General features: G+C 47.5%; 1 protein-coding gene and 1 pseudogene across 1 annotated transcript in view; both read left to right on the top strand.

The window, feature by feature from the left end:
- The window catches only part of LOC119433767 (uncharacterized), a 128092-nt gene that overhangs the window by 50765 nt on the left and 52992 nt on the right, over positions 1-24335 (top strand). Inside the window, exons 4-6 of the mRNA XM_037701015.2 lie at positions 5984-6157; positions 9464-9619; positions 11153-11320. Of these exons, the coding sequence (XP_037556943.1) occupies positions 5984-6157; positions 9464-9619; positions 11153-11320 (498 nt within the window). The remainder of the gene's footprint in view (positions 1-5983; positions 6158-9463; positions 9620-11152; positions 11321-24335) is intronic.
- On the top strand, positions 1894-2037 carry LOC119434205 (U2 spliceosomal RNA; annotated as a pseudogene).

Raw genomic sequence — 24335 nt, 5'->3', positions numbered from 1 at the left:
CTTGATGTTTTTCTTGGCTACCAGACATGGCGTCTCCGCATGGTGTAAGTGAGGAAGGATTAAGAACAGCGAAGACGGGGACAGCAGACCCACGAAGATGTCCAACTTACGAACTTTAATTTTTTAAATTTTCTTTTCTTTTTTTCCCCCTCTGTCGGCGCCGAAACAACCAGAATAAGCTGTTGGACTTGCGGCGGAGGATTTAATGGAGTAGGAGACAGTTTTCCAAGTATTGGGGGGTTTCCTTGTTTCTTTTTGATGGAACACTTAGCCTAAGATTCTGCTGGGCATTTTGTTTTACTTCTGAATTTTTTTTTTTTTTTTTACAGTGAAGGAGTTCTGCAACGTTTTTTGCGCAGATGGCTGTGTGTAGGCCGGCTTGCGATGGCGTGTTTTGTATCAAATGTACATGCAACGTAACGTGTGTTGATCGGAACCCCGAATTTGCTTTGAAGCGTAATTATCAATTAGTATACAGTAAACGTTCCCTCGCGTATACTTCACTTGAATAGATGTATTCTTATGTGGTTTGTTGTACCAGCAACCTGTACTTACTGTTTCCCACGTCGACTTTTTACCGGCTTCATGTTGGAGGTCAGCTTGGAGTCGCCTAACGCGCTTCGCTGCAAAGTAGCCTGCGCGGAAACTCTCACTAAGAAGTGCTACAATAGTAAATAATGAAACCCATGAAATGTTCAATGTCACTAGGGATTCCGCAAAGGATACGCCCCGAGTCCCGTTTTATTTATATTATCGCTTGACTTGCTCCTTAGGAAGATAAACAAAACGAAAAAAATGGAAGGCTTCCCGTTACTTGGGCAGAGTGCGGTTAAAGTAGCAGTTTATGCAGACGACGTTGTCATATTTATAAGAAACGGAACACACTTTAGTTACCTTATTGAAATGTTTAACGCATGCGCGTCCGTGTCTGGCGCTCAAATAAGTTTAAGTAACAGCAATGCTTTAATTGTTTGGCGACCATTGAAAACATCCGCCAGAAATCTACAGTCGAAAAAGTAAAAGTGTACTAGGCGTTCTTTTCGAGCCAGGAAAAGTGTTGCCGCAGTTGCGATAAACAGTAATAACAAGAATGTAAGAAAACGCTCAGAAACATAGCAACCCCTGGTCATTCACGACTAGCTGTCATTCTCCGTAAAGCGGTACATCAAATCAGAACATTAGCAAATACATATTTATGGGAAAACAAACCACCGACTGCAATAAAACAATCCCTTCAATCACCTATAAAGAGGGAAGGACTAAGCCTGCGAAACCCCGTAAGTCTCGCGTATACTAGCCAATAAAGAACATCAGGCATGATTCAAGGCGACAGTTTTTCAAGGGCGTGATCTTGTAGCATATTGCCTAAGTGCGCTCAGCAAGTCCTTCGACAAAAAGTCCCCGGGCAGAACAACTATCGGCATTGTACTAAATTATAACAAATATGAAGAACATAAAAAATTCAGTCCCATTCCACTCTGTGAAGGTATGTGAAGCTGTGTATGTGGTGATTGACCGTTGGTCCGTTGAAACGTTCCAAGTTTGTGGGATCGGGGCCACACGGACGGTTCGCATTTCTTTCCGCTTCGCGGTCCTGGCGGGCAGCACGCTTACGCTTGGCGTCCGCGGCCTGCTCATCGTCGGTGGTCTCCTTCCGCCGCCGCCGCCGCCGCCGCGTCCATTCCCTTTTCTGTTCACGCCGTCCTTCTTGGTAGGCACGCTGTTCTTCTTCAGACCGTACAACACGCGGCCTACCCATTTAACATTCAGAGCAGAACTCAGAAAATGAGCCTATCTAGAGCATGACATCACGAGATAGAAGACACTCAGATTGGTAGGCACTATAGTTTGAATACGCGGGATAGCGTACACGTGTATTGTGCGAACGTAGACATGGCCGACGCGGGTGAAAGTGTAGTATCTGTTATTATCAGCTTAATATCTGATACGGGTTGTATTTGGACCCAAGATATTATGCTTCACCTGCGCCGTGGGTCGGCCTGATATTGCACTATCTTCGGGATCGGCCCACGGTTTTTGGTCTACGGACGTCGATCCGCTGGAAACTAGCCATATGCAGCTTCGCTGTAATAAATGGAGGATTCCCGCATGTAGACATACAGGAAACACTAGTGACACAGATAAATGAGATATTCGCAAGCAAAAGCTTAACCCAGGAAGAGGAACAAAAACCGATTAAGAAGAAATTGTCAGTCTGGTGTAGAGCGCCGATGCCGCAAGAAGTAAGACTTCGAATGGGAAAGACAATGGGTAGGACTCCCGACAACAGAGAGGCTTTATGAGTTACGCATTACACCAAGCGAGAGATGCCCGAACTGCCACCAAAACGGAACAGCTACACACGCACTCTTAGAATGCAGCTCAGCCTGTCCAGTACAGCGAACCTGCCCAGTGCAACGAACGTTTCAATGCCGACATTAAATACTTACGTAAAGTGATTTTTCTGAGCGATTAGTTATTCTAATCACAATGTTTGTCATATGGAAAAACAGGAATGTAGCAGTAGTTGTAAAAAGCCCAAAGAAGCAGCATTCCCCGCCGTGAAAAAAAAAAAAAAAAAAAAAAACTTACTACGGGGAGTTTCTGTCAAATGAATTAGAGAAAGAAGGTGACGTGTGCTTTCTATGACGCCGGCGCACAAGGGTTTTCAAAATAAGGGCAGGTAAACTTTAAATGCCAGTGATAGAGTACTGAGCAAACTAGAAACAAACAAATCATGTAATAAAAAAGAGAAATGCAATTTACAAACAGTGTCATACAAATATAGCATAATTGTATAACTTTGTATGTAAAGTGTATGCTTGAAGTGTATTGACACAAATAATCAATTTGTACAGTGTCCGCTACGCACTTATGTGATTGTATTATTTTGTATAACATTCATGAAACGTAAACAATCAAGAGTATGTAGGCTGTAAACACCATACAAGATTCAATAAGCTTCCCCTTTGAAACATCCATTACATGATTGTGTTAATTGTATATCGTTGATGAAACATCGGAAACAATTAGGAGCATCTAAGTTCTAGAGGTGTTATCGGCTTCAATAAACTTGGGCTTTGAACATATAGCAAACAGACCCCTATAGTATACTTACGATGGGTCTGATAACTGGCTTATACAGCTTCGGTTCATTACTTTCTTTTTCTTTTTGTTACATGAGCACTTCTACGAAATTTGTTTTATTGCTGGAACGTTTTTCGTATTGCCTGATTTTGTCGTCCTTTAATCATTCAACAATTGATTTTTTTTTAGAAGCCGACGACGCTGTTGTTGCCAAGATTTCAAATTTCATTCAAATAAATCACTCGCTCTACTTTGAAAACAGTCGCTTTCAAAATTATGGCAATCAATAGGGAGAAACATAGAGAGACCTAGCACGAGCGCTTCAGCTATTCTGGGAAAAGGAAGAACTTGTGAATGAAGTAAATGGTCTAGTCCTTTGGATACTAAGCACATTAGCGCACAAATAGAAGTGCGATTTGAAAGAATGATTGTTTTAATATAGGGCGCTTAGAACTGTAAATGATTGTCTCATGCATGATGTTTTTTTTTTCCCTTGCGTACTATGTAAAGAATTAAATCGAGTACGCATGCTACGCACAGACTTAAGGAGCCGCTAATTCAATTCTCGCTTGAATCAGTCTCGGGAGAAGTGCGTTTCTTTTATTTGTCCATTCTTACTCTGCTCATAAAACCTCGATTTGCCAAACAAAACAGCCTGGGATACATGATTAAGACTATAAAAGATAACGGCACGTTCCGGTGCCGTTATTAAGCGATAGAAATCGGCAAATTAAGTCTGCATATTTTAAACATAGCAACAGATAATATAATAGAAGTGGGTTGGAGAGTACATGTCGTTCGAATTCATCGATCGTTTTTCTTGAAAAGGAATTTTTTTTTTTCGCTTTAGGAGAGGGTGAAGCAGATGACGGGGCCTGATGACGTCACAACAATAACAAATACATACTCGTCCATTTCATCGCGAGGGTCTCGAATCCGGCAGCTTTGATGCCTTCAAGTAGCATGTGTGGATTTATTGACGAGCTGCCATCACCCAACAAGTTAAGGTACTAGGGGACGCCTGCGGTTGATAGGATGTCCCACATCCACTGCCATGGCCGGGAATGGTGGCGCTGGCTAACACTCCCAGGGTGACTTCTAGTAGACAAATATATACGCCAGAAAGTGAATGGGAAAATGGCGCCGTGGTAGCTCAATTGGTAGGAGCATCGCACGCGTAATGCTTAATTCAATTAAAACTACAAATAATTCCCCCTTTGCTGTCATTCATGCCATTGTTGTTGGCTTCTTATGATTTGTTTATATGTGTATAAACTGCGACCCCAAATTTCAACATGTGTTGAAACTTTGCGTTGAATTCTATCTATCTTAAACCTGGAAGTGTTAGGCCCAAGAATGGGGACGTGAGAAAAGCCAGTGCCGTATAGCACAATTGGTAGTGCAACGCACGCGAAATGCTGAGGTAGTGGATTCAGCTCACACCGGCGGCAAGTTGCTTTTTTTTACCCTCCGCTTTCGTTTTCGCTTTAGGTTATTTCTGCAATTCATTTAAATTTCCATGCAACTGGTTATCACTACGGAAAATTCGGGCCGCTCCGTTGCCCTTCTCTGTAAAAAAAAAAAATAATAAAAAAAAACTACGAAGAACCATGCGTCATGTCGCCATTCTTAACATTTTTATTGTCCTCTAGCATTTCACCCTCTGGAATTTGGTGTTCCTGAGATGATCTCTTTTTCAGCTTTAGCATTCAATTCTTCCTTTCAATCCCTTAACAATTTTTCTCCTGAGTAGGGTAGCAAACCGGACGTGCGCCCTGTTGACCTCCACGTCTTTCCTTCCCCTTCCATTTCTATCTTTCCATTGCTCGTTATTCAATGGTGCAGGAAGATGATGATGTGGGTGCCGATGCGAGATTTGTGCCCTGTTTTCTTACGTTTGCACGCAGCTCTATGGCAGTAGCGCAGTGCAGTGGCACACGGCGCTGCCGAGAAAACCCTTCAGGATGCCTAAGCCGGAATGATGACCGAGGCCTGGAGTCACAATGCTCAGTTACACATTGTATTTCGTTGCTTCGATAAAAAAAGAAGGGTACAGCTAAAAATTTGTCCTGCAGCATCGACATTCACTATGCATCTTTCAAGGCAAGCGATCTAAATGTTAGCAGCCAAACATTGCATCCGGCAACATACCTGGGCAAACAAGGTTCGCTTGAGGCACGGCTTTTGTCTCCTTCCAACTAAATTGGTTCACTGCAAGGGATCGTTATCTTCTGTTTGGAAGTGCAACATGCAGGCGTAAGGTGGGCGTCGTTAACACAGGGTAGTTATAATGGGAGAGTACTTAGGAGATGGGCTTGTGCTGGTGTGAATTCTACTAGGCTGATAGTGATGACGCATATAACCCGGCCGTGGTTGCTTAGTGGCTATGGTGTTGGGCTGCTAAGCACGAGGTCGCGGGATCAACTCCCGGGCCACGGCGGCCGCATTTCGATGGGGACGAAATGCGAAAACACCCGTGTACTTATATTTAGGTGCACGTTAACGAACCCCAGGTGGTCCAAATTATTCCCAAGTCCCCCACTACGGCGCGCCTCATAATCATATCGTGGTTTGGGCACGTAAAGCCCCATGATTTAATTTAATTTTAATCACGCATTTATAGTTTGCCATCTGAGGGAGGGACGGGGGGTTGATTGTGTTATGAACCAGGTGCTTATGTTATCGCACGTGATACTCTGACGTCATCACGTCGGAGAAGAAGCCAACGTTTCGGCAAACCGACTTGTCTTCGTCGGGTGATCAACGAATTGTGTCGACATGCGTCTCGTTACATTATTACGTATACTTGTTCAACTCCGAACTGCGTGTCTTCCAATTGTGTTACAACTGCCCCACTGTGTAACTTATTCGTCCTGCCACGCGTGCTTTCTTGTAGCCCCTGGTTGCCGCCTTCCGGCTCGAGACCTTCTCCCCCGTGGCACGGTGGAAAACATACGTGGCCGTGGCCTGATGCTGCGCTTCCGGTGCCGCCTCGGCTACGTGCTCCGAGGAGGAGCGTCGGCGTTCTGCGACGGGCGCGCCTGGAACGGCTCCAGACCTGTATGCGTCCGTGAGTGCCTTGGGAGCCGCCCTGCTCCAGAGGGAAGCGTATATTAACCGAGAAGGTTTTTTTTAAAAAAAATTCTGGACTGGGTAAGATGTCCCAAAGGTGAAGCCGACCGCCGCCATCTTAATAAACCACCTTGATATAAACATTTCCTTTGACGACGTGCCGCCCGCGGAGGTCAGTGCGTTCTCGCATACGTATACTGCGTAAGGAAGACAACGGTGTGGATTAGAGAGCGAAAAGGGCGTATTAACCGATGTGCTGGTTGACATTAGGAGGGAAAGGAGATGCAGCAGGGCAGGCCATGTAATGCGTAGGGCGGATAGACGGTGGTTCTATTAGAAGTGCAGAGTGGATGCCAAGAGAAGGGAAGTGCTATCGAAATTGGCTGATCATTAGGTGGTCAGATTAAATTCGGAAATTTGCACGCACAGGGTAGGGTAAGCTGGCCCAAGTGGTACATGGATATCGCTGGGAGGGGCCTTCGTCCTACAGTGAATATAAGAATAGACTGATGACGATGACATAAGGAGGGATAGAGAGAGAGAAAGTAAGGAAAGGAAAGGTAGGGACGTCAACCAGATGAGCGCTGCGGTTTGCTACCCTGCACAGGTGATCAGAGAAAGGAGAAAAAAGGAGATAGCACTGGAGTGCTTGTGGGAGAATGCAGGGAATGATTATAAACGGTCATTCAGGCCAGTGCATTTCAATAACTGCCCTAGTTCACGAATAGCTTTTTCCGCCAACAACGGGTGTGCCATGGTTCCAGTATTTCTGACCCTCAAGATGGTCAGGAGTAGAGCACTGCACGGGCCGACTTTTTCAGCCTGGGCCCGGCCCGGGCCTGTTTTTACATTGGGCTGCGCGCCCGAGCCCGATCAAAACCTTTATGGCGAGACCCGGGCCCGGCCCGGGCCCGAAAATAATCTACGTTACCCGCCCGGCCCGGCCTGCCACCCCTTTACCTTAGGCCCGAGCCCGGCCCGAGCCAGGCTCGAAACCGGCCCGAACCCGGCCCGAGACCGAAAAATACATGTTTGTCAGAGTTGAGACGCCCGAGAATAACTCGCTGCTCGTTACATGCACACCACCAGAAAGCCCGAGCCCGGCCCGGGCCCGCGTCAAAAAACCCGAGCCCGGCCCGGGTCAAAAAGCACACGCCATGCCCGAGCCCGGCCCGAGCCCGTGAAAAAACTGCTCTACCCGGCCCGGCCCGCGGGCCATGCCGGGCCCTAGCTTTCGGGTAAGCCCGAGCCCGTGCAGTGCTCTAGTCAGGAGCCGTTTTACATGTGTCTCGAGAGAGATAGAGAGAGAGAGAGAGAGAGAGAGATACAGCGAGTGTACAGCGATAGTGAACGGACGCCAGCATGTTTAGAAATGGGTGCTCCACTGCTGAGCAAGAAGGTTTCGGTTCTCGGGTGGAGTGATTGTCGGCCTTGATCGCCAACCTAAACTTTCCTGTTGCTACAACCCACCACCACTCCCGGCAGCAGCGGCAGCATTCCGTTGCAGGCGCAATGCCAACACCCTCGGGTGCCTCGCTTTGGGTACACGTTCAAGAATGAACCCTTGCTGGTCGAAATTAATCTTGAGTCCCCTACTACGGCGTACATAAGTTTCTGGAAGTTACCGCGCAATTTGATTTGACTTACTGAAGCATATTTCGGGAATCTCTAAAAACACCTATTGAAAACTACATGCAAACCCCATGCAAATGTTTAGAAATCTTTTTCAACCATCGTGCGCAAGCACTTAGCCCAGTGCTGCGCAATCCAAACGATATGCAAAGCGTCTCTGAAGCGCCTGGCTTGCTAGACAAAAATTAATATGCGAAACGATGGGCAGCATGAGCAGCTTGCGATGAGTGCCTTTCAGGCAGAACGCCGAGTCTTCCACCAGCTCTACTCTTTATCGTGAATTTCTTGGACTTTACCCAGCCCAAGAAATTACTCGTTACACGCGTAAATCACGGCGGCACCGCGCTGCCGCCGTGGAAACGTCATATTAAAGCCGCATAAGCATGTAGCGCAGGTCCTGGCCGCGGGAAGTTAAGCGATGAGCAGGCACCCGACTCTTTTTGCCACGCGTGCGCAGTGGGTACCTAACTCGAGCCCAGCGGTTAACGTTAGATGGCGCTCCCTTGCCCCGCAGAGTCCCGGCGGCGGGCCTTAGACAAGGCTGCTCACCTCTGCGCTACGCGATGCCTGCGGCTAACAGGAAAGGCCACATCCGCCGCCGTGGCTATGAGTGGCGCTGTCGAACACTCGCGGGCAGACGCGGTATCTAGGCACCCTACTCACAGGGCCACATCTAGCGCGCGTACCCTAATACACGTGCACGTGCATATACGAGAATGTGCATCGCACTCGTGTTGCGGAAGGTATAGGGTGCGACTCCCGCCGGCGGGGAGTTGTCATTTCGGGCAGTTGCATTTCTCCTCTTTCTTATACTCGATTTCTACATTTGAAGATCAGCCAAAGTTGATTTCCGCTCGCTTTCGTTGACGTCATTGTCTATATATTCGCTTTATTTGATCACAACGCTACTTCCACGAAAACACGCTATAGGCGCATCAGCGCTCGCGGGTATCAGCGCTCGCGGGTATACGTGGCAACTCGCGCTTAAGTGACGCAAATGCATCACGTGGGCACAATGAGAAACCGTAATGCTATTTGAAATCCAGAAGGTTAATCGGAATCCAGAGGGAAATTCACGCGCGGTCAATAATTTTCTTGCCTGGTGAGCATTCATATCACACTGTAAACAGGTGTTACGGGGCGCAAAGTGCGGCAGGTCATTACAGCGCTTTCGCATTTGCCGAAACGCGGCAGAGCAAAGCGAAAAAACAAAATCCCAATTTAACGCTTAGTGGTACGTAGTGTGTCTTATTTTAATATAGGCAATGTAGTAAGTAAGGTGCTCGTATTTTATATTCGCCAGCTTAAAATCGAATGACACTATGGGACTATTTTCGCGAGCGCTGTCACGTGTGCGCTTGGCCTCCGTAGCTTTTCCTTCGCTGGCACTGAAAGTTGTCCGCGGTTATTAGTACAGTCGAACCCGGATATATCGAATCTAAAGGGAATCACAAATAAGTTGGATATATAGGTAGTTCGATATATAAAGTAACAATTTTATACACACATCTTCAAGAAGATTTTACTGCTGTTCGTTATACACAATAATTCCTTATATGTGGGCTCGATATTATATCCGAGTTATACTGTAGTACGGAAGACTACGCCGTGCACGTCTGCTGCCTGGAGCAAGACGACACTGTCGTTTGTTTTCAATCTTCCCGGTTTGCAGCGGCTATCACGGACCCTGACCCGTCGTGCGACTTCGAGGCCCTGGACCAGTGCGGCTGGTCGTCCGACTTGAGCAGCGGCGTCCAGTTCTCCCGGCAGCACGACAGCGAAGACGATGACGTGGAGCCCAACGTCGACAACGTCACCAGTTCTGTCGGTGAGGCGACGCTCGCCGGCTTTTGTGCCAGCATGGCGTATAGAAAAACGGGCCATGCATTTATGACAGAGACAGAGAGAGCGATTAGAACTTTATTGTGCTAAATATGACCGTATATAGGTGTGCGAAACGTAGTTGCGTACACAAAGCACTAGAATAAGTTGCGGCGTTAGCTCTTTCTTTTTTTGTACGGCATATGCAAGCAGGGTGGTTTAGTCAGCATATAGGAATGATGGCTAGCACATGTCTGTGCCTAAACCTCGTCCTCATGGCTTCAAACGCTTCTTTACCTTGTAAATTGATAACTTTAAACAGTATATCGCGTTATCAATCCAAGAACTTGCTGTGTTAAGCATGTGCGCAGTCTGGTTGTCTTGCGGCGTTTGGAACGCTACGATTGCGTGGTATTTTAGAAAGACAAAGCCTAATAAATAATGACGAAAGAACGTCCGACGCCATGGTCTCGAAGATTATAGAAGTACGCGCAGCGATCATCATTGCTCATGGTGGTTGAACTGTCGCGGCGCCAGAGCTCTCACCCTCTTTTTAGGTTTCGTAGGAAACGATGCCGTCGAGCAGGCCGGGAGCAACTCCATTCAGGGTGATCTTGCGTCTTGTGGCACACCGGCGTCGTGCAATTCCGAGATGTCGCTCACAACAGTTGGTTAGAGGAGTTTAAGCTTGGGCGTAGGGTTCCACAATGGCGAACCTCCTCCTCCCCCACTCTGGGTGAGGAGGAAGGGCATCGAGGAACCCTACTTGGGCGAGTCCACTAGCGTGACGGCTGACAGCAGCCTCGGTGGCGGCTGCCTGTGTCTCCCAGGTTAGCTGCCGATGAGGTAAGATGTATACCCCGAGCCAGAGACAGGATTGAGGCGGTAACTCGTTGGAGCCTACTTGAAATTGTTGGACGTGGTTGTTGGAACGACAGGTACGACGGCCAAGGTGAAACAGCATGCGAATGAGATAGGACAAGAAAGAAAGCCGGAACACGTGCCCTATATATGGCGAGGCTGAGAAGCCTATATGGGCGCGAAGCAGTCGCAAGAAGCGTCGTGCATGACGATAGGTTGTGGCGAGCTTGGGAAAAGAGGCTTGGAAAAAGGGCCCGCTGTGTAAGAAACAAACTGCACGAGACAGTTTCGTTTTTCTGTCTTGTCCTATCGCCGTGGTGCTCGCAGACCAGCTGGCCCAATTTCGTGCTCTCGAACGACAAATTGCATTTATAGAAGCGCGATGAATGGGACTAGTTGGCGGGCTTCTGGCTGTTCTTGAGCCTCTGTACGGCATAAACTAACGCGATGAAAGGAACACAATCCAAGAAACAGCAAAAACGGACACTTTCGGCTTTTTTGTGTCTGCTTGCGCTTTGGTCGGTGTTCCTCTCGTCCCGATTGCGTACACAGCTCAAGAACAATGAATGAATGACGGATCTCATGCTGAATAATCGTACCATGCGTATCCTGCTTAATTCTCAGCTGAAAACATGCACTATGTGTATAGTATAACCCTTATTGCATTTACTCTACGCAGGAGCCTCTGAATCTTCGCCCTCCGGCCACTACATGGCGCTGGAGAGCCTGGGTCATCGACTGGCACTTCAGGACCTGGGAATTCCGGCGAAGCTGGTGTCGCCCCCTTACCGGGCACTCAGGTTTCGCGCCTGCTTCCGCTTCTGGTACCGCCTCTCCTGTCGCCTGTGTAAGTCATTACTGTCCGCTTCACTATCAAAAGTGGCACAGCGCATACTTATTCGGTGAGTGACGCCACAATAAAAAAATTATATATTTAAATTGGGGTGTTTGGCGTGCCGAAACGGCACAGTCCGTTATGAAGGACGCCGTAACAGAGTGCTGCGAATCACTTTTGACCTCCTGGGGTTCTGTAACGTGCACCCGATAATGGTACACGAGCGGTTTTTGCATGTAACTTTGACATTCTTAACTTTACTAACAAAACGTCGTTTCATACATTGAAGCGCAAAAGTAACTGGAACGCCAATGCATTTCTCCGCAGAGTTCGGAAATTAATATCTCGAAACTGGTGTCATCCTGAGAATTCGTTCCAAGTGGATCAATCGCTTTGCGAACTCCACGGTTAGAATTTGTAAATTGCAGTATGGACCATGAGGCAATTAGTTAAAAACTTAGTGAATTTCTATTAATTAGTCGATCATGCGTTTCAGTTTTTTTTTGTGCAAGTAATGTCCGCCTCTTCGAGTAGACCAGCTAGTGAACTAGAATTGTGCTATCTGCCGCACGCAGCCTTTAAAAATTTTTGAAAGTTCGCTGAAACACCCGGTACAGACAGGTTGGGTCACCGGGTAAGGCTGATTCACACTACGTCGACACGACAACGATTTTGGTCTGCTGACTGGTGACGACAGCAATTTACAGGACGGAAAACGCTGTGGCCAACAGTCGGCAGACCAAAATCGGTGTCGTGTCGGCCTAGGGTGAGTCAGCCTGTATGAGCTGCCTGCTTCTGTCTGGCCCAGTGGAAAACTTTACGCAATAGCTATGTGCAACTGGGGTGCAACTGCCCATTCTTGACTGATCCCCCCGAATGAATGTGCCGCTATGACACAAGGGGTATGAAGCCTCATATATACAGGTACTTGCATGTGTCATGCTTCCCTGTGCCCATGTGCCTCCCCTTAACATTCTTCACTCAACAAGCATCACGCATGCGCATTCGTGCTTCTGGCGCAGACAGCGAACAGCTAGTGGTGACGGGGCGACACTCCTTGTTATCTGCTATAATTTGCTGCTACTTCGCTAACTCATTCAAGCCTGCGTTGAATTTGACAGGCAATCCGGCACTGGATATGCCAGTTCTTTGAAGAAATTTTTTTCAGGGAACCTGTTTTTCTTCTTGAAGCTGGTCAAATGCATAGCGAGTAACGGTGCCACCTTCTAGAAACCAAACAAACAAACAAACAAACAAAAAACACGTTATTCATCGAGCCTGCGCTGGTATGGCCAACAGAGATTTAGCAATACTCCATCATCGAAGTCGTAATTTCCGTGCCGTTCGTAGGCAATAGATATCCCTGGATCAACCTATTGTTTTCCGTGATCTGCAACTGTGCAATCAAAATGTGTTTACCGCCGAAGCGTGTCCTCTACATCAATCCACCCACGCATTTTTTTTCACGGACGTTTTGTAACTAGATGTCGTACAGCTATGGCACGAACGTTGATGAAGGGGCACGGGGAGTTACGTCTGCAACGAGAACGAACTTTCGCAAACGCTACAGAGGAGTGTGTATACATGAATCGAGGGTATCAATATCTGTTTATCCTGGGACAAGACGCGTCAAACACACATACACAAGTAAAAGAAGCCACGTTGAAGGACTTGCGCTTCGATTTCGCTTCAAATTTCCGAACGAGGAACAGTTCTATTCGCCGCCATCGAAACGTGCGTGTACAGAGACGCACTTTTTCGCCGCCTTCTATGCTGGAAACCGTCTCCCTAAAGAGATGCCGCAGGGGGAAGATCCGAATAACATTATCTTAAAAATGTCTTTTTGTTTTCTTTTTAATATCTGCAAGCGTACTTCTTGCACCCGTGGTTCTTGTTTTCGCGACGTATATATTCCCCGGTCCCGCTGAAAATGTCATCGCGTCGGCTCCCAAAATATCGTCGCCGCTCTGGAGTTGACGTCGCCTACGGGTCGAGAGACAATGAAAAAGGTAAATATGCGTAAGCGAAGGAGATATATGAAACGGGTCTGCAAGAAAGTCCGGAATATTCAAGATTCCGGCAGCAGGAGGGACACTGCTGCTTCTCGACGTCGGATTGGGAGAACGTAATGAACGTCAAACACAATCGCCCTTTTTTTGTTTAACCTTGTCTCGCTGTATATTTGCATAGCGCGCTAACGACGGGCACGTTATTTACTTGCTTTGCGCGCGTGCATATTTGCGAGACTGAGTGTGCGCTTGTCACTCGATATGCGCGCGTGCATTCGTAAAGACGAAGCGAAGACAAAAAAAAAAAAAATTAAAAATATCTACGTCAGGGGAGGATGGGCCGTGCTCTATACGTTGTTAAAACGGTGCACTATTGTAGAAGTTGTAGAGTTGGTGTCAGTCCCGTCTTGTCCCGTGTCGTCCGTGCTTGTTGGATGGCGCCATAGAGACAAGTCGTAAAGTAGACCAATGTGCACGAGCTTAATTGTGAGAGCGCGAAGGTGAACATGAGCAGAGGAAGGCGAGAGGCGTGTCTTGATGTGCTCCATGTCCACGTAATGCTTCGCGTCGTACGGTTCAAGAGTATTAAAAAAAAGAAACATCTATTGCACTTTTTCGCGTAACGGTAATTATTGCGCAAAGCTTGCTGCTTCAAAGCGCGATATCGTAACATTTCGCGCAACGAGAGCTCGTGTTCCAAGTAACGTTGACATCAGTGTCACGAAAGCGACAATTGTTATCCACCCGATTGCAACACGAAGCTACAGAGAAAGGCGCACGCGTCTCTCAGAAGGAAAGCTAGCTAGTCGAAGAAACAGTGTGATCTGGTCGCCCGGGGTTTTATCCAGGGACGAACACTTTTCCGGAGCGGTCCTTTTACCAAATGAGCTAACCAGGAGGCTAGCAGATCTCAGTGAGGGGAGAGGGCCGAATCAATCGTCATCTCGATAATCCAGTGTTCAGTGACCCTGTACTTCGAGTCCTCGGATAATTCACCGCTGCTGAGCACGAGGTAGCGGGATCGAATCCCGGCCACGGCGGCCGCATTTCGAGGGAGGCGAAATGCAAAAACGCCCGTGTGCTTGCGTTGTAGTGCACGATAAAGAACCCCAGGTGGTCAAAACTAATCCGCAGCCCTCCACTACGGCGTGCCTTATAATCAGAACTGGTTTTGGAACGTAAAAACCTAGAAAGAAGGATAATTCCCCTTCGACCTACGATCTGCTAGCCTTCTTGTTACCTCTGTTGGTATATAGCGGCCGCCCCGGAAAGGCGTTGTTTCGGGGTTCCATCCCAAGCCAGGACAAATTTTTCTTCGTCTGCTTTGTTTCTGAGAAACTCGTATGGGTTTCCTTGTAAGTTCGTGCTGCACTCTGGTGGGTGAAAAGTTGCCCTCTTGGGAACCTTATTCCACCTTCTGAGCTTCCACAGGTCTGACTTGCCTTCAGTAGCAAATGACGGGGGCGTAACCATAATGGTCCACCGGTTATCCACCTGTTATCCAAACCGGTGGACCATTAGGGTTACAGAATGGATACCAAGAGAAGGGAAGCGCAGTCGAGGACGGCAGAAAACTATGTGGAGGGATGAAGTTAGGAAATTCGCAGGTGCAAGTTGGAATCAGCTAGCGCAAGTCAGGGGTAATTGGAGATCGCAGGGAGAGGCCTTCCTCCTGCTGTGGACATACATATAGGCTGATGATGATGATGATAAAGGGGGCGTATACCATGAGATATAGAAATGACGTCGATATTCTGTCTATTGCGGTATGAATTTCTATAGCGGCTGGTACCGGAAGCCCAACTCGTATGTTCCCAAACACTGCACTGATTTAGCGAGGAAAACTACAGATACGTTATTCGGAAAGGGCGAAATATATCTTGGGCCTATATGCCCCCATCTTTGTCGAAGCTCGCAACAACACGTCTATTTTCATACAGCCGCATAAAAATGGGCGTTGAAAGAAAAAGAAAGGTAAACAATAGAGGGCGTCACGACGTGTTTAAACTGTTGGAGCATGATATGCAAGCTCTTATTTTATGCGGCAGGCGGCGAGATTCGTTTAAGCGCAGCTTCCGGCACGTCGTCATTGTTTCACGTACGCGGCTGCGCTGATTTGTCGACGTGAGCGCACGATCTTTTCGTTCCGCTAAGGCGCCGAGTGTTTGCGGAGAACGCGATCTTCGAACGGCGGCTGAGTGCTGTGTTTGTTCTCTGGATCTCTTCGTCTTCGGTTGGAAATGCCTGTAGTTTAGCGGCGTGACTGCTTCCTTTTGACTTGCTTTTTGCGCTCTTCGAGCCTGGGAGGCAAGAAAAGAAAAAGTATGCAGAATATGTCAGAGCTGTATCTTTCTTATTAGATCGTGTACCGCCAAATCCTGGAACAAAAACGTCAAATTGGCATAATTAGGCGATCCATAAAAATAATTACGTAGATCTGACGGACGTCTTCAAATCTATTTGAATCGAAGCTTTCGTGAAGCGGTTAATCTAATGCTATACCGTATATACTCGTATAAGGGCCGCACCTTTTTTTTTCAGTTTTGACGAGGTGCGGCCCTTAGACGAGACCGGACCTAATGGTCAAAATGGTGCCGATGCAGCCAGCGAATTGTGCACAACCCGGATACCAGGATGGACCATTGCATAAGAGGTTATTGCGCAGCTCTTGCCATATACTAGCGGTACTTCGCCGGAAATGTAGTAGTGGTACATCGACGAAAATTTGCCGATGCGCGCGCAGCATTCGGGGGCCGATTGTGATTGCTTCTCCGTTGAAATGTGTTTTTTTTTTTTCCTAATTTTGGGCTGCCAAGTTGAGGGTGCGGCCCTTACATGGGTGCGGCCCTTACACGAGTGTACAGGGTAAATTTGCTCAATTTGTTTCTGCGTCTTCAGCGTAAAGGAAACTGGCGCCCTAAGTGCTCTTACGCACCCATACTACGCAATGCGACGCACGCGGCGAACTGGTTGGCGTTGGCACAATAGAAATTTATACGTGCGATCGTGACGTAATGGACAGAGCATCTTGACGCTGCGCTGGGAAACCCGAGGCTTGATTCCACCGTCGGGAACGTAGTTCAATTCTTAAGTGCGTGCCATTCGGCCCGACAGCAGCAGGAAAGTCCCAGGAGGCCTGCCAAAGAAGGAGGAGGAGGAGGACAGAAAGAGAAGGCAGGGAGGCAGGCCAAAGAAAGTTCGCTTTAAAGATACTGTGCCCGCACAGATCTCGAATCGCACCTTCCTGCAACTTTCCTATTCTCATCACTCCATCTTGTCCTCTTTCCCCTTCTTAGTTTATTTTGTATTGATAACAGTTACGCTACTCTGCTAGACAATCTATTATCTCCACTTTGTGCAATTACCTTCCCAGGTCCAAGTTTCTCTGACATCAGTTGGAATGCCGTTCTCCTGTGGTGACCGGCCCCTTATGTGGGAAAAGGGCAGCTGCGCGAAAAATCAGCGTAATGCAAACAGTACATCTCGGTGCTTATCAGAAGGGCCCAAAATTATACACTTAAAGACAGCGGAAAAATATATCGATGCCTCTGATGATGGTTAAATAACCTTCGCCGGCTATTCACTTAGGCTTCAACGAATATATGCGTTCACTTTCGCCCATCACTGAGAACAATAGCGTACAGCTTGTATGTGTTTATGGATACATCTGTGTCTATTCTGCGTCACCACAGTTGCTCCAAGTGAAGTGAAGCGAAGCGTCTTTGTGGCACTCATAGGGTTTAGTTGCTGCGCTCAGTAGTGGCTGGACTGTGTCAGTGTTGTACACGTTCCTCTAAAACGGGAACGAAAGCTCATTCCTCGTTCGTTCCCAATCTTCGAACGAGTTCCCGTTACAAGTTCCTTTAATGCGAAAGGAACGCGTTCCACTTACACTTCAAACATTGGAACGTGTCGTTACGTTAAGGTTACGTTAACGTTACATTTGATTTCTTTTAAAATTAAGATATAGTGTCGCATAATCCTGAGGCGAAATAAAGTGAGCAATTTAGAACTCACCATCGAGCTATATTATACGAATTTTAACAACGCCGGTGGCAGATTATCTAGAGATAAAATAAATCCAAAGAAACGCTCCTAGACGAATTTTTTTCAGGCAGCACCGGACATACTCCAGACGTGTCTAATCGCAACTTGGTGCTCGTCTATTATAATTGCAACACATATGGCACTTTCCACTTCGGTCTTCAAATGCGCAGTCAGGATACTGCGATTCAGATCTGCAAATATAAAGTTGCACGCACCAGTATCTTCCTAAGACCCGAACACAACAACGGAGCACAATCGCTCTTCAAGGTGGTGTTTATTGCCTACTGTGATGTCTTGAACTTGAAAAGCAAGTTTTAAAGTTTGAATACCACGCATAAATGTCAAAAGCTCCGTCTCCATGTACGTGAAAAAAGAAATGACTGTCTCCATCATCTCATCTTGTTAGCTGTGGTAAAAACTGCATTTCATTATTTAAACGCTGAGATGAAGATGGGGACTACGTGTAGTACATTGCCATGTTGCTGCCGCGTCCGGTATTTTGACGCAATCTCGGTGACTTCTAAACACGCCTCGAGATTGCTTTCGGCCGTCTGGGACGACTCAGAGGCCTAGACCAAATTATTGTCAAATTTCTCTAAAGCGGCTGACAAGAATATAAGTAAACCACTTCCTAACCGTTACACATGCACTGTACTTCATACTCGAAGAATATTTTGCGTAATCACTTCCGAGTGAACTTTGAAAAAAAAAAAAAAGAGTTGAAGGCAATGTGCAATGTATTGTACAACGGGTCTTAGTAGGATATAATTATATTTCTTGCACAAAGAACTGCATCGAAAGAAACAATACATGGGCGTTTAATGAATGCTGATTCAATATTGCAGTGTGAGATGGGGAAAAATGTCCCAAATACATATTCTCAATTTAGTATAGACGCCTTGTGTGAACTGAGCAAGAGTTATAGGTCGATGTTGGCGTCCGACAGGCCGGCATGGAGGAAAGAAACTATAGGAAGGAGCGTCACCGGACAGTCTTGAAACCTAGTCATAAAAAAAAATATAACGGAGAACTCACGAAAGAAAACGCACCATAGTCACGTGACCGGCAAGCGGTAGTTCTTTGCGCCTCACGCGGTCGCCCATCCGCCCTGCATGATGCACTGCGTACGTGCGTGCGTCTGTTCAATGCTGTGGAACGTTTACAGAAGGAACGCCGTTCCCTCTGCCGTTCCTTCGTAAACCTAACGAGTTACCGTCACAGTTGCAGCGACCCTTACCGGTGGCGTTCCTCCCAAGAGGAACGCCATTCCTCGGAACGCCGTTCCGTACAACACTGGACTGTGTAGATGGTCTGTGTGGTGGGAAGGGGGATATCTGCTGCGCCGAGAGGAGGAATGCGGTAGCACAGGTATGTGTGTGTCGATTGGCAGAACCCAACAATGACGTCATCAGGCCGTGGCGGCGTAGTGGACCAACACCACCTAGAGCTAGTCTAGGTGGTGTTGAGTGGACACGCCGCACACGCGCTAGGGGTGGCATGATATTCCTGTCGACAATTGTCGGGATGCAGGTCCCCTTGCTGCGCATTGCAAGAGATGCTGATGATCACCGCTATACGGTGAGACGGACATGTTCGCACGTGGAGATCACAAGGATATAAGAAATGTTAACACTCCAGTCGTATTTCTGCCTTCGTCGTCGCCGTGACGTCCAAGGGCGACAACATCGTCGCCGTATGCTGTATGTGCGAGTGAAAAGCGTGCGAGGATGAGCCGACGATGGTGGCTCAATCTCGCGCGTGCAAGGGAAAAAAGCGGGGAGGACGCGCGCCGTCTTACGTGGCGCGTCCTCCCCGCCCCATCTCCCTCCCCCCAGCCACCGGGGGAGGGTGACTGTTTTCGGATGGCTTCTTTTAAAGTCTGTGGCCTAGACACTCCGCGCGCTTGGCCATGAATATCATCGCGGGATGAGAACAGTGTGTCAACGTACCAGCTATACAGCTTAACTGAAGCTTCATAAAATAATGCACTCAGTTTATCTACTGTCGACCAAGTGGTTTCGTTTAGTACCCTTTTAAGGGAGTCGACGCGGTCGTGGAGTCGTCTTTTCGTCGTCTTCGAAGTATCCATCACTAATCTTGCGGTAAGCGCTGCGACGAACAGCTCAGCGGGAAAAGCAGTCGCCGGCTTCCGTGCCGCCTAACCGACGTTGCTGGCTTCGACGGCGCTCATGAACTGCATTGCGCAGTTACCAGCGGGGAAGGAGATAGTGCGCGGACGGGCTTCCGTTGTACCAAAGCGTCGCGCTGACGTACAACTAATGAAAATCTCTCTGCGAGCGCGCAAAGACCGGAACTGAACAAGAACCTGATATAAAAGAGGAGAGATTAGAAGAAAAAGAAGAAGAAAAGACAAGAAAAGATGCCTGGTCGGGCTACTGTTGTAAAGGTATAACGAATTAGCTTCATGGCATCGACGCGATATACGAAGAGGGTATGGCGAATAATAAGATATCTAGCGCGAAGGATATAAAATGAGCTTCAGAGTAAGAAAACAAAGGCATTTTAGAAAAAAAAGAAAAGGTCGAAATAGGAAAATCTTGCCCGATATGCGGAGTCTAATGGGCTCACATGGGACAGATCGTTCATCTTCGGGAAGCTCTGACGCGGGCGCCGTTCTCTGGCGCCCGCAACCCTCTCCCTCAATATTTCTCCTGCCAACTTGCTGTGTTTTTGTTTTGTTTTTTTGGTTGGGCTGAGTTTTTGTTTTTTCTCCTTATCCGAACTGAAATTGACAGCTGTGTACATTTTCCTTCCCTTTTCTCTCTTTGCTCGAACTTTTCTATGCCCCTCTTAGTTGCAGCAAGAGAAAGGTATGTTGTTTAACGAGCTAGGTCTTACCTCTTCGGTCGGTTGCTTCCGTGGTCGGTCGGCAAAGGCAGCGTAGAAGGGCGTGCCTATTGATTTCCAGGTGAGAGACTTTAACGGAGAGGAGGGGGAAAGAAGAGGAGGAAGATATTTGGCTCGAAGGACGAAGACTCGAGAAGGAAAGGCGCGGAAGACATTAGTCTGAATTATGGCAACCCTGGCTTGGAACCATCGTCTTGGATTTGCTCTCGGGGAACGAAGATAAAATATATTTAAAAGGAAGGAGGCAATCAGATTATGGGTGTATATATACGCGATGTGCGTGTGCAGTCGATCCATTTTGGCTGCCTTGCCCCGTTCGTTTCCTTTTCGCGCGACGTACGTTTCTTTAAATCCACGCGCTACGCCTCCCCCCCCCCCCCCCACCCTATCCCACCCCCTGCCCCAAATCCCGCCCCCTGGGACCGTGATTGAACGTAAGTGCAGTCTATGAGCGACGACGATGATCTCGCACTCCTCTTGTGGAAATGCTCTGCGCCGCAAGCAATGTAATCGAACGCCGCGGTAATCGAACAGACTCGCGCGGTGCTATTGGGACATCGATGAGTGCAGTATTGCTAGTCTGCGTGTTTTTTTTTTTCCTCTCTCTTTCCTGATCTTGCTTTCTTCTTGCATTTCGAGAACTGGATCGCGCAAAAAAGTGCGCCGTCCTCTAAACATAAACAATAAAAATACAAGTTTTAAACAAAAGCGACGGAAAGACGGAAAGAGTGCGAGCTCTCGCTTTAACAAAGCACCGGGGACGTCGAACAAAAGATGGAAACGCAACGGCGTCCACGAATGACGTAAACCTTATGGCGCCGACGGGGGCTTTCCGATCATCAGCTTTGATCGTGAGAACCTCGTGTTTTGCCGTCTCTTTTTATTTAGTGTATAGCCTTGATGATTATGGTCGTTTGTGCAACCTTTAGCGCGCTCTGTAGCGGAGTTTAACCTGCTCTATATGGCTGGGGATGCGCGCTTTTCATTCAGGGCGATCGCTGCGAGCTGAATTCCTGCAGTGCGCCGATCAACCGATCGTTCGCCGTTGCGAACATGTTTGTGACGGCACTCTTCTCGAAAGCTTACGTTAAAACTGAACGCGCTCTTTACAGAAACTACATTGGGAGTCATAGAATCAACATGAGACCCGACAGAACGTCGGGAGCATGTTTGGTTTATCGGGGAACGGTGTCAATAAACACAAAAAAAAACTTCGCTTTCGGGTTTCTTTGCCGTCGTTTGCGCATATCTGGGCATTTGTCTCACTGTCAAGTTTTCGAGAAAAAAATACGCGTGGCAACTGCTGCAGAGGTGTCTGATGTGACTGTGGTCTGAATGAGACCCGCCGAACGCCAGGCGACGTCATGCCACTAATTCTTGCAAAAAGCTGTTTTGTGTAGTTGCTGCTCAAGAGTACGCCTAGAAAGTGTGCTCACAAGTAAGCCTGTATCCAAAAAAAAAAAAAAAAACATGACACGCAAAAACGAGGCCTGTCAGAACCCACCTATCAATGACTGTCGCGATCAGTGCAAGAACTGAATATGTCGAGTTGAAGACTCGCCTAGTGACTGAGTCCTCACCTTCACGTCACCATCATGACCCCCGCGGCGGGCCACCATCACCGTGAGCTTTATCATCATTGCGTCCATCGCATTATCATCATGGGCACAATAATAATGATCATCATCGACGTTAACCTGGGCGTTCGTCAACATCATCGCTATGGGCAATCGCATCAGAACGACATTGTGCGATGTTGTTGCTCCGACATGCGCAATTTGTGCACATGAGGCTGGTACTATGGCTCCGTGTATGAGGCCCTAGCTTCGCACGGAAGCTAGAAACCCAGATTCAGCTAAGCGATTACAAAGAGAGAGAGAGAGAGAGAGAGAGAAAAGGAACAATTTTGACAATGGGCAGGAAGTACCCCTAAGTCGCGCCTCCCTGAAACACTGTACATACAACAAGCAGTGCCCTGCTTTTGCGTCGTTTGCGTACAGCTTTGACATGCTGAACGTGTATTTTTTTCATTTTTTTTCTTTTTGATATCGCAGAAAAGTTCATGAATCGTTAGGGCAGATATGTAATGTAAATGTAACAAGACGCGTAATGCGGAGGTTGCGGGTTCGGCTCCCGCCGGCGACAAGTTATCTTTTCGTCCACTTTCATTTTTTTCCCTTTTCTTTAGATTTAGGTGCACCTTAAAGAACTCCAGGTGGTCCAAATTTCCGGAGTCCCCCACTACGGTGTGCCTCATAATCAGATCGTGGTTTTGGCACGCAAAACCCCATAATTTAATTTTTTTTCATTTCCCTTTTCTTCATTATTTTCTACATTCCAATTTCAACTACACTTAATTTCCCCGATGCTTTCCTTGGCTTCGTTGTCTGTTGGCTTTATGTGGTTATGACTAATAAAATCGAGCCCCTCGGCTCCCATTCTTCTTTCGTAAGACGGGTTATGGTGGCATCGCGAGAATAGGAAATACGCCTTTAACCAGGCCGTCAGTGAGCGCGGCAACGGCGGGATAAACTGCAGCACACAACTCACAAAGCAAGGGTTCAGACAAAAAAAGAAAACATTCGCCGGTTTAATCAGCGCAGACAACGGACCATGCCCTCGTTGTTACGGCTAGAAGCAAATGAGTTGAAAGAGCGGTTGCTTCGAGAAAATGTCGCGTGTTTCGTGTCAAAACGAAGGCCGAAACAAAAATAAAGCTTCAATTTATATGCGGAAGCGCCAGCGAGACAGTCCTGTCTTGATAAGAAACTATGTAGCTTTACAGGCCCTCGCTATAGTCACGACTGGCTGGAAAGATAAGCGAATTGATGTCGGTCGGGCTTTCAAAACTGAAGCGGACGCAGCTTTCCAGGACTATAAAGTAACGTATAATACAGAAAGAGGAAGGAAAGAGAGAGAAAAGAAACGGGAAAGGTATGGACGTTAACCGAGGACGTGCCCGGTTGGCTACCCTACAGTTGAGGGGGAAAGGGGAAGAATAGATAAGAAGGAAAGAGAAGGAAGGAATAAATGGAAAGACAATGAGGTTAGCCAGATGGGAATGTCCGCTTTGCTACCCTGCACTGGGAAAAGGGTAAAAAAGGAGTATATAAATGTAAGGGAAGAGAGAAGGTACACCATGAGGGGTCGCACAATGTTGCTCACAACTTGCGGCACAGAACTGCTCCCACTCATCGAGCGCCCCGATCCAAGGGCACGGCGTCCAAGTTCCGCGCTCGTTTATGAGCGGCTCATCCTCATTCTGCCTCCGACGTAAGGCGTTCTAAAAGAGGAACTTTGAACCCAACAAGGAAAAGTCCTTACTCGTGCCAAATGTGGCGCCGCCTATTGAGAGCTTTGTGAAAAGCTGTAAGCTTATGAGTTTACAACGCACCTTACCATTGTGAACGCGGGCGTTAGTGCATAATGTGGCTGCAAGTAGGGTTAAGGATCGATGGTTAGCACGTGGATTTGCCTAAACTTCTCTCTTCTACTGCCAAACGGCGTTGCCACGTTGCGAATTGATCATCATCAACAAAATATTCCCTTATGATTGCAACGATTCGCAGTGTTTGTCCGTGTGCTCGGAAACTAATTGCATTGCTGTGTTTAGAAGGACTACGAGTGCTTGGAAATTTAGAAAGACAAAACGCAATAAATAACGCCATAGGAATGTCCGAAGCCCTAAGTATGCGAACATTAGACAAATACATGTACTATTATGAGGAATGTGAAAGGGAACACAGGAACGCGTGGCAAACAGCCTCGAAACAGACTCGGAGCGATACGCGGATGGCGCTGTGGAAAACTAAGGGGGAAAGGAGGGCGCTCTTCCACTAACTGTTGACACTCCCACCACGCTGGCATTTCTACAAAGCAGCAGCTTACGTCATTTCGCCGATAATATGGTATCGTCCGACAGCCGATAAGACGGTAATCGTCGCGGTGACTTACACCGATTCATTTTCCTTTCTTTCTTTGATTAATTCTTTTTTTTTCTGCGCGCAACCGCTTGATAGTACTCTTAGACCAAGCTTGCCCTGGGCCGGTATCACGGTGTAAGATATATACTCTTTAGGTGGGGACACTTCTCGGCTTGCTTG

The sequence above is a fragment of the Dermacentor silvarum genome, chromosome 11 (assembly GCF_013339745.2).
Source record: "Dermacentor silvarum isolate Dsil-2018 chromosome 11, BIME_Dsil_1.4, whole genome shotgun sequence".
In the NCBI taxonomy this organism is placed as follows: Eukaryota; Metazoa; Arthropoda; class Arachnida; order Ixodida; family Ixodidae; genus Dermacentor; species Dermacentor silvarum.
The sequence above is the reverse complement of the archived record's forward strand: the minus strand, read 5'-3'. Positions and strand labels throughout refer to the sequence as shown.